Source organism: Leptidea sinapis, chromosome 22, assembly GCF_905404315.1.
Source record: "Leptidea sinapis chromosome 22, ilLepSina1.1, whole genome shotgun sequence".
In the NCBI taxonomy this organism is placed as follows: Eukaryota; Metazoa; Arthropoda; class Insecta; order Lepidoptera; family Pieridae; genus Leptidea; species Leptidea sinapis.
The window spans coordinates 12,567,940-12,584,034 of record NC_066286.1 but is presented as its reverse complement, the minus strand read 5'-3'; the positions used below and the strand labels follow the sequence as shown (position 1 = coordinate 12,584,034).

The 16,095-nt window shown below is 39.3% G+C and overlaps 1 protein-coding gene across 1 annotated transcript; it reads left to right on the top strand.

Moving 5' to 3' along the window:
• Positions 1-12,129: 12,129 nt before the first annotated feature.
• LOC126970899 (60S ribosomal protein L28) lies at positions 12,130-12,593 on the top strand. Its single transcript, XM_050817050.1, has one exon. It carries the CDS (start codon positions 12,139-12,141, stop codon positions 12,556-12,558), a length of 420 nt encoding a protein of 139 aa, XP_050673007.1. The 5' UTR covers positions 12,130-12,138; the 3' UTR covers positions 12,559-12,593.
• Positions 12,594-16,095: the final 3,502 nt, after the last annotated feature.

The following is a 16,095-nucleotide window of genomic DNA, read 5'->3' as shown; positions in this document are numbered from 1 at the left end:
GGGCGATCTGTGCATAATTTTGCATTGGCGTATGGTCTATCCCAATTGGTTGAGCCGCCAACGCGGCTCCCGGATGTGTATAGCCACATGCCGTTTGGTTGCGCCAATTAGCTTCATTGCGTAGAATGAAAGGGATAACTTGGATCGCGGCATTATTCACGAAGCGACCGTGAAGAGTATACGTCGACCCCCGCATCTCAAAACGTGCGTTCAATACGCGCCCGCGCCGCTACCTCATATTATAAACTTTTTATTTAATATTTTGAGCTCTTCATAATTTACATTAATTTGAAAATAAGCTGTGTCTGTGGTGTAATAAAGTGAAGGACGTCCTGGCGAGGCCTGCAGAAGATATCAAGGTTAGTCCCTGGAATTTTACTGCATTGAGCTTATTTGGTATTACTAGGAGACGAACCCCGCTACCTTTTTTTACATACAGTCCACTCAAAATAATCTTTTAGATTACCCGCGCGACCATTTTTGGCCCTTCAGACCCGTATCCTAAATCCTTTTAATATCCTTAAAGCCACGTGCCATTCGCATAAAATATTGCATCACTAGATACCATTTTCATTTAATTTATGTTTTATATTGACCAAGCATTCGTAACTAACTAGTTAATATTAATATACGCATTTCTTAATTGTACATAGTACATACCGCATCGTATTTTACCTATTTATTTTAATAAATAGCATCATTTAATGTACGTTTACTCGTAACATTTTTATTGGTGGTATTGCATAGAACATAATCAAATGTTATGTTTTACCACGTCGCATTTATTTAAATTAACTAAATAACTTATGCTCTTTAGTTGGTCAACGCATTTTTATTTAATATTCATTCCGCAACCGTTTTTATTTAGAATAGACATACCTAATATACCTACCTTTACTATTCATCAGTCTTATTATTATACGAACCGCGCCCTATTACGATAATTTGAATCTACCTTCATAGTCTTATTAACCGTACGTTCATATTCGTTCCACAAATTTATAGTGGGTACTTGTAAATTTTGTTTGTTTACATTTATTTTAATACATTGCATAAGAATGTCGAAGTCACAATTGATGCAAGTAGCTATATTGGAAGCCAAACTTGCGGCTTATTTTGAAAGGATCCAAGGCATTTATGATTTATCACGAAATTTAACCGATGACACACTCATCGAAAAATTTTTGACCCAAGCGTCGGGGGTTGATTCGATTCGATTAAACTTCGAAAAGGTTTTAGATGATTTATATCGCATCCAAATGGAAATTGACCCTGCATGCGTGCCCGGGTATAAAAAACTTATCGCATTTGAAGAGATTCTTTGTAATATACAACGTCAAGATTCATTAAATAAACCGAAAACGGCAATGAACATTCAAGGCGCTGATAATTCATTATTACCTCGGAAAGCTAAACTCCCCCCTATCGAATTAAAGGGATTTGACGGAGACGTACGCAACTGGCCAATCTTTTTTTCTAGTTTCAAGGATACAATACACAATAACCCCTCACTTTCCAAGTCGGATAAATTATACTATTTAATTGGTAAGTTAACTGCCAAAGCGTTGTCAGTGTATTCAGATATAATTCCGTCACCTGATAATTATGACATTATTTTTCAAGCTCTCGTCGATAGGTATGAGGATAAGAGGCTTTTGGTGACCGCGTATTTAGACACTATTTTTGATTACAAACCACACGCCACTGCTAACGCAAACCAGCTGGAACATTTCGTCGATAAATTTGCATCGTCTGTGTCGGCCTTAAGAAATTTAAAATTAGATGATATAAGCGACTTTATTTTATTGTAATATACAATTGCTCTTAAAAAGGTCGACAGCGAAACTACTCGCGCATTTGAAATGGATAAGCGAAATTGCGATATTCCCAAACTCGAAGATTTTATTGTTTTTATTCGCGATCAAATAAAAATATTGCAGCGTCACAGCTCATTAAATACGAAGTCCAAATCACAATCAAACCCTTCAACTTCATCTAAAACTATTTTGAAATCATTTGTAACTAATAATAATAATAATAACAGTAATTCCTGTATTGTTTGTTTTTCGAAAACCCACAATCATTATTACGATTGTGCGAGGTTTCAGAATATGACGCCTCGCGAACGGTTTAATATTATTAAAAATAATAAATCGTGCATTAATTGTTTAAGTTTACGACACACTGTTTCGTAAATCGACAAACGTATGTAAGCATTGTCGATATAGACATCATACTATGTTGCACTGGTTCGATAATAAAAACCCAGTAAATCGAGCGACAGTCACTGCTAAACATGAGCAGGCGGCTCCGGGCGGTGAGGCTGTATCTTCCCCACCCGCGAGTACTTCAGCTCGGGCGAACCTGTTTACGCTCGGCGCGAAGAACGTTGTGCATCGACGCTCTGAAGTTGGCCCGTCCGCTTCAGCTGATATTATTGATAACACTACGAGTGATGTTGTGTGCGCTATGTCAAGCGCTGTACAGACCTCCGCTCGTAGCGGGAACGTTTTGTTAGGTACGGCCTGCGTGAAAGTATTTTGTAAAGATGGTTCGCAAAAACAAATTCGCATTTTAATTGATATGGGTTCACAAAATCATTTTATTACGAAACAGTGTTGCAAACGATTAGGACTTCGTACGAAACATATAGATTACTCACTTTCTGTTAAAGGTATTGGCGACAAAGCATACCCAATAGGGAGCTATACTAATTTAACTTTTATATCAAGTTATGAGTCGGGCTACTCGCTACATATTAATCCATTTGTATTGAATAAAATATCAAACAATTTGCCTTCGGCAAAAATAAATATGCCTTCTTGCATCATGCCTTAGTTATTTACAAAATGTTACGCTTGCAGACCCGGAGTACAATGTACCCGGTCATATCGATTTATTACTTGAATCCGAAGTTTTTACGGAAATCTTGCGATCGGGTAAGGTAGTTGGCCCGCCCGGATATCCGGACGCATTAGAGACGGCGTTTGGTTTTATTATAATTGGTTCCGTAGAAAATATTCAAATTAATAATTCTGTACAAAACCAAAATTCTATTTGTAGTTTTTTCACATCGACTGAGGATTCTCTCGAACATTTAGTTAATCGTTTTTGGTCTTTACAAGAGGTGCCTTCTGCTAAGTACTTATCACCTACTGAACTTCAATGTGAAAACTTTTTTAAAAATAATACGACACGTGACAGCACCGGCCGATATATTACGGCATTGCCTTTCAACCGCGACCCCTCGTGTTTAGGGGATTCTTTAATTTCTGCACAACGTCGTTACGAAAATTTAAATCGAAAGTTAAATTTGAGTCCTCTTTTACGTAAAGCGTACGACAGTGTTCTTCGCGAATATTTAGCTAGTGGTATTATTGAACCCGCGCCTCCAGTGAAAGAGGGGGATTTATTTTATGTCATTCCGCATCATGGTGTTTGTCGCTCAGACAAACTTACCACCAAGCTCCGTGTAGTGTTGGACGCGAGTCACAAGACTACGACAGGCATTTCATTAAATGACTGCTTGCATTCAGGTCCTAATTTGCAACCCGATCTTACAACAATTATTTTAAATTTTCGTCTTTATAAAATAGCATTCACTGCAGATATTAAACAAATGTTTTTAAATCTTTAAGAAATTCGGATAGGCGTTTTTTAAATATCTTACATCGTTTTGAAAACGAACTTGATACAAAAATGTATAATTTTACTCACGTTTGCTTCGGCCTGCGTTGCAGCCCTTATCTAGCCATGCGCGCCGTGAGGCAGCTCGCAACTGACGAACAGAGTCAGTACCCCCGCGCCGCGGACGTTGCATCTAATAACATATATACGGACGATTTGTGCGTATCTACACGTACACCCTCTAGTGGTGCCAGCTTAGCGCAGGACTTAATTAAAATGTTTAAATTGGGCGGAATTAATTTAGTTAAATTTGTCAGTAATTCAGCAGAGGTTCTAAATGCCATACCGCAAGAGAATCGATTGTCAAGCAGCGTGAATTTTGACAATGATGATTCATTAAAAATTTTGGGGCTAAGTTGGTGTCCACGCGAAGATGTTTTTCGCATTGCTATTAATTTTACTCCGCGGCCTGAATGTACTAAGCGTCTTATGTTATCGACAGTAGCTAAGCTGTGGGATATTAATGTCTTTTGTGCACCTATTATTTTATATGCAAAGTTATTAATTCAGGCATTGTGGATTTCGAACGTCGGGTGGGATGATCCACCACCAGAAAATATTCGTACAGCTTGGGCAACCTTTAGGAAGGAGTTGCCACTTTTACATAATTTTGAAATTCCGCGTTTCTTTGGTATCGATAGCCACACATCGCGTTATACTTTTAGGTTTTTCGGACGCTAGCGAACGAGGCTACGGTGCCGTTGTATATTTTTGTGTTGTTATTCCAGATGAACCTAACCGCATTACGTTGGCGATGGCTAAGAGCCGCGTTGCACCTACACGTATGGTCTCGTTAGCTAGACTAGAGCTGTGCTCTGTTATACTTATGGCACAACTTCTTAATTTTATCCGTGATTCTGTAAAGTCGCGTTGTAAAATACATGACGTGTTCGCTTTTATAGATTCGTCGGTCGCATTATATTGGACGCATTCGTCCCCGCATCGGTTTGATACTTTTATCGCTAACCGCATTTCAAAGATACAAGAGTATCTCGCGCCTAAACATTTTTATCACGTCGAGGGTAAGCAAAACCCTAGCGATTGTATGGGTTTCTAGGGGTTTAACTCCTGCTCAATTATTAGTTCATCCACTTTGGATGCATGGCCCACCGTGGGCACGAAATGATCTATCGTCATGGCCGTTGGATAATTTTACATTCAATGAAGAAGATGATTCTAAACTTTTAGAGTATAGACCAATTAAAGCTCTGGGAATTAAAACAGCTTCATCAAACGAAAACTTTCTTCTTCAACTTTCATCGCGCATCTCGTCGTGGGGAAAATTATTACGCATTATCGTGTATGTTTTTCGTTTTGTTCATAAACTTCCATGCGCTGAATTTATTATGGTTGATCATTTGAAGCATGCGGAGATCGCTGTGCTACGCGCCTTGCAATTTTTGTTTTTTGAAAATGTCATTTCAGCGATCCAAAAGCAGTGCAAGGTCCCAAAATATATATTACCTTATTCGCTGTTCATTGATAAGGATGGTTTACTCCGCGTTGGAGGGCGACTAAATAAATCTTCCTTATCGTTTGACGCTAAGCATCCCATTTTGTTGCCTAAAAATCATCATATTACGGCAATGATCATAGATTTTTATCACCGCAAATATATGCATGCCGGACCTCACCTACTTTTGTCATTATTACGACAAAAGTTTTGGATTATGGCTGAGCGTGATATTGTACTAAAACGCTTTCGAGCTTGTAACAAGTGCTTCAGAGCTAATCCATGTGCACAGAATCCGTACATGTTAGTGTTACCGGCACCCCGCATGAACGAAGCGAAGCCATTTTTAAATACTGGTGTTGACTATTGCGGTCCCTTCTTTATTTTGATAAGTAGGTACAGAGGTGCTCGTAAAGAAAAGGCATACATTTGCTTTTTTACATTTTTGTTACTAGAGCAGTTCATTAAGAGCTAGCAGTTGATCTTAGTACGGAGTCGTTTTTACGTGCGTTCAAGCGTTTTATTTCACGACGCGGTGAGTGTCTTAATTTATTGTCCGATAACGGAACGAATTTTGTAGGTGCAAAAACTCATTTTGATGAGTTACATAAATTCTTAAAGTCGAAGTCATTTTGTGCATCCTTTAACGATGAAGTTGTAAACCGAGGCATTAATTGGAAAATGAACCCACCCAGCTGCGCATACTTCGGTGGCGTCTGGGAAACACACGTACGTAGTGTCAAACTCCACCTTAAACGCGTCATAGGTGAAACTTTACTTACCTATGAAGAAATGTATACTTTACTCACGCAAATCGAGTGCGTGCTTAATTCATGTCCTCTTACTGTTTTAAGTTTCGATCCCGCTGAACCGGTCGCTCTAACCCCTGCTCATTTTTTAACGTTAGGGCCATTGGGTACGTTTCATTCTGCACCCGACATAAAAACTAATATTAATTTGTCACAGCGTAAACAGTTATTAGACAACTTGCTCCAAAGTTATTGGAATCGGTGGCGGAATGAGTATCTCCATGAGCTACAAATGCGATCAAAATGGAACACTGTTACGAACCCGGTGAATAAGGGTAGAATTGTTATAATTAAAGTGGATAATTGTCCACCACTTAGTTGGCCGCTCGCCATAGTTGAAGACGTCCACCCAGGTTCGGATGGAGTCGTTAGAGTTGCGAGTGTGCGTACAAAAAATAGTTCTTACCAACGACCAGTAGCAAAGCTTTGTCCTTTGCCCACTCAATAAACTTACTGTTCTTTTTACATTCGTCACTTGGACGAATCCGCATTGTAGGTTAAGTTATATCTTGTTTTATTTTTAATTTTATTCATTTCTTCAATATAAGCGCGCGTGATGCATCTTTTTATTTTTTATTTTTTTCTCTTTTTCGCGTTTCACATTTCCTTTCCTTTTACATCCTTTCCTTTAGGGTACACCCTAAGGCGGGGGGGATGGTTGCGCCAATTAGCTTCATTGCGTAGAATGAAAGGGATAACTTGGATCGCGGCATTATTCGCGAAGCGACCGTGAAGAGTATACGTCGACCCCCGCATCTCAAAACGTGCGTTCGATACGCGCCCGCGCCGCTACCTCATATTATAAACTTTTTATTTAATATTTTGAGCTCTTCATAATTTACATTAATTTGAAAATAAGCTGTGTCTGTGGTGTAATAAAGTGAAGGACGTCCTGGCGAGGCCTGCAGAAGATATCAAGGTTAGTCCCTGCAATTTTACTGCATTGAGCTAATTGGTATTACTAGGAGATGAACCCCGCTACCTTTTTTTACATATAGTCCACTCTAAATAATCTTTTAGATTACCCGCGCGACCACCGTTCTTATTAGATCTTCTGCTGACTACACATACCGATGGTTATCAGGTCTTTGTCAACGCCCCTCTCGGAACGTCCGACCATTGCCTGGTCAGGAGTGTAGTGCCTATCCGACGCCAACGTCGCAGACCACCAGCGACCCGCCGCGTTTGGCACTACATCGCATACGTCAGCAGATTGGGATAGGATGCGTTGCTGTTTTGAATCCTACCCTTGGGGCAAGGTTTGTTTCCCTTCTGCTGATCCTAGTGCCTGCGCCGTTGCAGTAGCCGATGTGATACTACACGGCATGGATATTTTTATTTCAAGCTCTGTAGTACCTACCGGTGGCAGATCACAGCCCTGGTTCGATGCGTCAGTTAAAGCAGCATCTGACTGCAAAAAACAGGCGTATCGAACTTGGGTTACGGCGCTGGGCACAAAGGATCCGAACTGCAAAGTTCTTAAGAGGAAATATAACCGTGCCTCCAGATTTTATAAGCAGCAAATCGCCCGTGCGAAATCGAAGCACGTCGTCAAAATCGGCGAGCAGCTTTCCAGTTACCTGACCGGAACACGCAAGTTCTGGTCGTTGTCGAAAGCTGCTCTTGGTAACTTCAACCAGCCGTCCCTGCCACCGTTGCACATAAGGAATGAATGAACTTGTCTGATGAAATTGTTTGTCACCTATTAGTTGTCTGCATGTATATGATCTCATGTTTTATACTTATGTAGGCTTGTAGCAAAACTTGTTTAAGACATGTCAGTGCAGAAGTTAATGAATTTGACAACACAATTGACTACTGGCACAGACAATAGAAAGTGAATGTACTTACTGCGGAACTTTGCTTCATGAGTGCAGTATACTTGTACATCATACAGAATGAAGGGAATTCAAGAAAACCACGCAAATACTGGTCGCGATCATTTTTGCGGAGAAGACAGCTAGAAGAGGCCTATCGTTCCTTATTGAATGATTTAAGAATAGAAGACAGAAGCGGATTCAGAAATTTTGTTAGAATAAGACCTGTAAATTTGGAGAATTTGCTTCAAAAAGTTGCACCATACTTTTCTTAGCAGAATTCACAGTATAAGACTCCATACTACTCTCACGAGATGCCATCACTCCGGCAGTAATATCAACCCGACGAAGAAATGGAAGACACAAACCAGGCTCAGACACTCCCAGCGCCCACCGCGACAGAAATCTCCACCATTTCACTGTCGATGCGCATACCACCATTTTGGCGTGAAAATCCGCGATTGTGGTATCACAGCTTTGAAGCCGCCACCGATGATCACAAGAGGAGTCAAGCCCAGCTGACACAGATGGTGCTCGTCCAATTAGAAAAGGCTGACATCGAACAAATCTCCGACATCCTATTTAACATACCGAGAGACAAACATTATTCAGCAATCAAGGAACGTCTCATATCGGTGTATGAAGAATCCGACAGCCGCAAGTTCCAGAAGCTACTCGCCGAGATGGAGCTTGGAGACCAGAAGCCTTCACAGCTACTGCGACGCATGCGTAACCTTGCAAGGGACAAGGTTACCGATACCACCCTCCGCATGATGTGGAGTAAGCTGCTGCCAGCCCACGTCCGCTCCGTGCTCGCCGTCAGCGAGTCATTCAGCGTGAAGTCCACGCTGGAGGAACTAGCGTTGCTTGCTGACACAATGATGGAGCAAATCCAGGAGGTAGCAGCCGTCTCCAGCCAGCCACCAGCCGTCTCCAGCCAGCCACCAGCCGTCTCCAGCCTGCCACCAGCCGTCTCCAGCCAGCCACCAGCATCAGGTCCAGAATCATCGACGTCAAATCAGGTAGATCACACACAATTCCTTATTAACGAGATACGAAAACTATCACTAGAAGTCGCCGAACTCAAGTCAAGGCCATCTCATCACTATCATCGCCACCGATTTCGCTCGTCATCTCGCAATAGAACTTCGTCACAACACCGTTCCCGCACACTCAATAGCTCTTTTTTTTATGGAATAGGAGAACAAACGAGCGTAAGGGTCACCTGGTGTTAAGTGATCACCGCCGCCCACACTCTCCTGCAACACCAGAGGAATCACAGGAGCGTTGCCGGCCTTTAAGGAAGGTGTACGCGCTTTTCTTGAAGGTACCCATGTCGTATCGTCCCGGAAATACCGCACAAGGAAGCTCATTCCACAGCTTCGTAGTGCGAGGAAGAAAGCTCCTTGAAAACCGCACTGTGGAGGACCGCCACACATCCAGATGGTGGGGATGATATCGTAACTTGAGGCGTGTCGTACGAAGGTGAAATTCGGCGGCAGGAATCAGGTTGAACAGCTCTTCGGAACACTCCCAGTCATAAATGCGGTAGAAGACACACAATGAAGCGACGTCTCTACGCAACGCCAAGTGATCCAGCCGTTCACAGAGCGCTAGGTCCCCAACAATTCGAGCTGCTCTGCGTTGCACGCGGTCAAATGGATCGAGCTGATACTGGAGTGCGCCAGACCAGAGATGACAGCAATACTCCATGTGAGGCCGGACCTGCGCTTTGTAGAGCGCTAGAATGTGGGCCGGCTTGAAGTATTGCCGTGCTCTATTTATGACGCCCAGTTTCTTCGAAGCCAATTTGGCTTTGCCCTCCAGATGGCCACGGAATTGGCAATCGCTCGAGATTTCGAGCCCCAGTATTCCGATACTAGGCGAGGCTTTCAGGGAAGTGTTCTCGAAGAGCGGTGATACGGCAAACGGGGTTTTTTTAGTGGTAAACGCACAAACTTGGGTCTTCTGGGGGTTAAATTGGACAAGGTTCAACTTACCCCATTTCGCGACCTTCTCGAGAGAGGACTCGATAGAAGACACAAGTTTCTCCCGGCACTGCTCAACGTTTTCCCGAGAGAGACCTGCATGGTCCGGGTATACGGCATCACCAATGCTGTCGTCTGTATAGCATTGCATGTTGGCGGTGTCCACCATATCATTGATATGCAGAAGAAACAGCGTGGGAGATAGCACACAGCCTTACCGCCAGACCGACGAAGCATCACAATCATTCGAAGAGTGCAAGAATACTATATCCAAAGCTACCGTACTCGCTCACCCATCACATGATGCCCCTATCGCAATATTCTGCGATGCGTCTGACAATGCAGTAGGTGCAGTCCTACAACAATACATCGAAAATAATTGGCAACCACTCGGTTACTTCTCAAAGAAATTCTCAGAGGCGGAGAAGGAATACTCAGCGTATGACAGAGAACTCTCAGCCGTCTATAATTCAGTGCAACATTTCCGTAAGATGTTTGAAGGACGTGAATTAATTATATTCACAGACCACAAACCCCTCACATTCGCTATGAATAAAACACTTACGGCAAACGAAACGCCACGCCGAACGCGCCAATTATTATTCATCAGTGAATTCACAACCGATATTCGACACATCAGTGGAAAAAACAATATTATTGCCGACGCATTAAGTGGAATAGAAACAATAACAGTGTCACCTACGATCGACTACAGCGAGATTGCAATCGCACAAGAGCGAGACAGCAGCATAACATAACTCATTCAACAACCAAACTTAACCTTCAAGAAAATAAATGTACCTAACACGAACCTAGAATTATATTGCGAAACATCAACAAGTCATGTACGTCCTCATCAAGTTGCCGGTGCGTTTCACTTGAAGGGGGCTCCTGTAGCTGTACCTACAACCAATAATATCAATTAATACAAATGTCTAATACCTAACTTGTAACGTAGCATTATAGATCGTAGAAATAGTAATCGTGCATAATAACTGTAATAAGCGTATGCCGAAAGATTCGTTCTGACAAGAACATTTTATTTTATATAACGTAATATTAGCTCTGACAAGAACATTTTATTTTATATAACGTAATATTAGCTCTGATAAGAACCATTTCATAATGCTGTACATCAACTCGTAGAATCATACAGATCACCAGTAGTCATCGCAGTGAAGTTTCAAGCATCGTACTTTCTCTCGACGACCGCAGATATACTCACGTGATCAGTCATATGCTCCGCGTTACACAACCGCACAGCAAGGCCGAGCGTCCTCGAATGACGCGTCGGGACTCGGGCGTCGATCTCTATTCATGCAATTTTAATCAATGAGCAATAGCGTAGGTGCGGAATGCTCATTGACATCGTATGATCGAGGTTCGACGCGAGTTTACACAAACTGCTTTTGCATTAGTTTTAGAGCGAGATAGAACATATAATATTATTCTCAATTCTTATTGAATGACACGTTTTACTATTGGTTAAAATGTAAGCTTTAGTATTGGTGTGTATTTTCTGAACTTGTAAATATTTTTTAAGTAACGATTGTAATTGGGTAACTAGTTTTAAGGATTTTGTATATATATCGTGTAACTTTTTAATAAATCATATCTTCCACATATTCCTCACAGTCAAGCAGTTGATTTATTTAATCGCCAAACGCTCTGTCCCTAAAAAGTTATACTTCTTTGGCGTATGGAGAAATAAATCAAATTTTAACAAATAGTTAATATCAAAGATAGTATAAACACTCAGCATTTAAGCTATACATATATAGAATATAAACAAGCATAGAAAATATTTTTTTTAATTAATTTATATATAAAATTTGTTAATATACCAGACATAAAACAAAACGACAAAATTAAAATTATACATACCGACAATTAACCTCAAATCTATAAATGCTCTCAAAACAGTTTATTCAAATCAGTTTTATCATTAATATTCAATATATATAGATATACTAACAAATTATTAGTAAATACTATCACCGTCGTATATGAAATTGATTTAACAAAAACACCAAAATAATATTTATTTATTCACACTGTTTAATTGTACGTGTTTCGTACACGTGCTCTAAATATAAAAATACTAGAATATACAACTTGAACATAGTTATCGATTTTCATGCCACCTAGAAACTAAAAACTAACTTCACGATGTAGAATTCAGGTGTCGGTGTGCGCGCGCATCGTAAAAATTCATTCTCATCATTTTGCTCCATCGCGCCAAAAGAAGTATAGGTAACTTCAATAACTTCTCTTTGGTGTCTACACTCTACTGTCTAAAAACATCTGTCAATTTGTAAGTCATATCTTTTTTTCGTTGCTCACGTCGTGAACACGTTGTGTTTGTAAGAAAATAATTCTTAAAAATGTCGGCGCACTTAAATTGGATGATTATCCGTAACAACAACGCTTTCCTTGTCAAAAAGCGTAACATCAAGAAACCATTCAGCAAGGAAACCAACAATGTGACTAACCTAAACTCGTTCAGATATAATGGTTTGATCCACAAGAAATCAGTCGGCGTGGTGGAAATTCCAAGCAGGAAAGGATTCACAGTTGTGTACAAAAAGGCTAGAGCGACACACAAGCCCGCAAAGAACCTAATTAAACGTCAATTCAAAGCTGGTGCCCGGAGATCATTGTACAAAGTGAAGAGGTTGTTGAAGGCCAACAACTACCGTAAGGACTTGTGCAAAGCTACACTTCGTCGTGCCTCTGCCGTACTTCGTTCACAAAGGTCCATCAAGTCTAAGAAACCTAAAGTAGCTGCAGCGAAGGCAGAGTAAATATTTTGTAAGATTAATAAAATTACTTAAATCTATGAGTATGTTTCATTTTAGCACTAGCATTCTATGTAGATCCATGAACAGGTCCAATTATTGTGGAGATCGGGGGGCCAAATCTCTGTCCATCAGAATGTCGTTCAGCTGAAGTGATGATTCTATGAGTTGCTAGCTACTTATAGTAACTTACTCTAAAGATCAATGAGTGAAGTTTAAGGTTAGTTTAAATTATTGCTGTTTATGTGATATAGATGGTGAGATTTAGTAATAGTATTCATGTTAGTTTTCCTTTGGGTATGGTTTTATTTTATTGGATCAACCAATATGATATGTTAGCAAATCCGTTAACCCTATCGAAACACTGGGCAGAGAGGTAGTGCTAGGAAAAAAAAACTTAATGGAGAAATCCTGGACTATTTTGTATGATGTCATATCTGTAGTTTCATGTAACTTGATTGGGCTTTAACATTAAACAAGTGAAATCTATATATCATATAAGGCACAAAGACAGTGTTGGAAATTTTATTCCTCAGTGACCACAATAGGTACCTCTATCTATCTAGACCTCCATAATATATCATTGGAAAGGTCTGAGAAAAGCTGAAAATGATTGAGTTTGAGTATTTAGGTGGTCGGGATAAAAAGCTATCCAGGTTCAACCATTTCCCATAGAGTTATATTGAAAATAAGGTATGTTCACTAGAATGTGGGGCAGGTGCTGGTGTCCATGTATGGACGCAAGAGCAACAAGCAGGTCATCAGTGGTTAGAAAATAAATCATACTCATTGAACTTTTGATGATTGAGGTAGGAGTTCTCCAATAAAAGTAGTCTCACTCAAGAAATTTTCTAGAATTAAGAAGTTTTATATGAATTTAAATCAAAAGATCATCCCTAATCACGACTTCCCCCAATGCACTAGAAATGCAATTGCTGATGTGTGGGTCCCACTGTTATTTACTATCTCTATGGTAATGCCAAGAAAACAGTCAAATCTACAAACTCCTCTATAGATTTGAAAATCCAATGTTGAATAAATACCTATATTTGAAAAATGAATGTAATTTGTGAGTATAATGGTAATTACACCAAAAGGGCTTCTTTCCACCCAGAGGTGTAGCTACAGCCATATTTGTGTCGTGTTTTTAAATAGTAATATCATATTTTCTACAGCATGAAAATAATGACTTACAGAAAGGTAGTATTTTATGTAATCTTTTGAATAGACTGAGTGAAATAAATCAAAATTCATTCAATGGTTTGCTAAGCGAGTTCAGTCACTTAGCAAAATAGTGGGGGTAACAATTGTTTTTGGAAATAAAAAGTGGAATATAATGAAGGTTTTTTTTGATAAATAATCACAAGATTAAATAATTTCAGATCCAGAATCATATTTCTAAGTCCAATGTATACTATAGCTGTTTAGATATATTAATTTCTCAAACTAAACAAAGATTTCAAGCCTTGTGATCCAATCTATATTATGTTTAAAGTTACCGAAGAAACTCCTCCGGAAAACTGTCCGCTAAATACAGTAAAGATATCTCAGTTAATCTTTATAAACAATTAATTGCTCTAAAAACATGTTTAATATCTGAAGTTTAAAAAAAACGCATGGATGCTCATTAAATTCAATAGCCTTGCATCCAGTTTTCCGGAGCTGATATGAGCATCCAAGGCACGCTACGCCACTGTCTCATCATTGTTCATTGCGCAACCACTTTGTCAGAAGATAAAAACAAAATCACTTCAATTTGGTCAAAGACGTTATGGTAATATACTGGGTAAAATTCTAGCTTGAATGGCTCCGTTTTTTTGCATAGCAAGTATTTGGGGTCTTTTGTTAGACTTAGACATTCCAAGTGTGAAATAATAAAACTAGATTATGGGTAGGTACCACAACGGCGCCTATTTCTGGCGTGAAGCAGAAAAGTGTAAGCATCATTGTGTTTCAGTCTGAAAGGTGTTGTGGCTAGTGAAATTACTGGGAAAATGAGAACTTATTTCTTATGTCTCAAGGTGACGAGCGCAATTGTAGTGCCGCCGGAATTTTTGGGTTTTTCAATAATCCTGAGCGGTACTACATGGGCAGGGCGTATCGATTACCATCAGAAGAACGTCCTGCTCATCTCGTACCTTACTGTTAAATAAAAATCATCGGTGGCCTCCGCTATGAGGGTTATCAGATTCCTGGCCGCTACATTGGAGCTCTCTTTTGTGCACTAGGAGGCTGACTTGTTAGAATACACTTAACGTTTTTGCTGACAAATATCATTAAAAGTAACAAATAGTATTATTTGATATTGATACCTACATAGTATCGCCATAGCATAGATACAGGGATTGAATTGTACCCTACTTTTGGTATTTTGGCAACCAAAATATATCATAATTCATATTTCTATGAATTCATTCATTAGTAATAATAACTGTGCATACTGACGTCACACAGACCTTACTATGACAAGGTTCTTATAATTTAAATAAATAAAACATAGAATGAATTCCAAAATTTATTGAAAACAGAAGAATACAGTAATGACGATAAATAAGATCACAGGAATTCAAAAAATGCAGTGCAATGTATTGAGCCTCAAATTATATAATGATACCACTTCTTTAGTGTTTAAATTTTTTTTAAAGGGTTCAATGTATAATATAATAATACATATCTCAAATACCTTATTGTTTATTACAGACTAATGATATACTCCTGTGTTGCCTGTAAAAACTAATCATACTATAATTGTTTACTTTATTCATGATAAATCTCATGTCCCAATTACATGAAATTTATATTAATAATTTGATTTAAACCGAGACTTAGGAGACCTCACAAATTAAGTTCAAGTTATTATGATTTCAAATTATATCTATATTCATTTATTTTTTGCATGTGACTAGTGATTGTGTTACATTCATCCACGGAACAGAAAAGAAGTGCTACGCAGCTCTCGCGAGTGTGTCACAATTATGCTGAGCACCCCAACTTTAACTTTGACTCAGTCGCAATTGGCTACTTTCTTTGACATGAGCTCCGATCGTAATGATAGGTACATATATTGGGGGCACTTGGTTGTAGCGACCTCTGACATTGAAGTCGAGCTCGGTCATTTGATAGTCGCTTCAAACAAAAAATTTAGCGCCATATAGCGTTAAATAGTCTAAATTGTTTTGACGTTACTCTATTTCATAGCAACAACGCTAAAATATATAGACATATTCTTACATTTGCGAATGTGTGAGTTTTGACGACATTTGTTCCCATACTAAGTCAGTTTAAGGGTACATACTTCCACTTGTATTAACAATTCCATGCATTCTTCCATCCATGTTTTTAGTTGAAGTAAAAAGGCAGCAACATTCACAATTATACAGTTCAGTACATTTACAACAATTTAAAAATATTAACTAGGTACCTATGTAGATTAAGATTATGTTTCAACTGTTAATAAATTAACAATAACTTATCTATATTATGACTGGCAAGAGTAAAGTGAAAATTAAAAAGAGATGGTTATATCCCTTAACTATTAAATTC

Bases quoted from the DNA above. Each gene is read 5' to 3' on its own strand.
- LOC126970899 (XM_050817050.1), top strand. From the start codon at position 12,139: ATGTCGGCGCACTTAAATTGGATGATTATCCGTAACAACAACGCTTTC.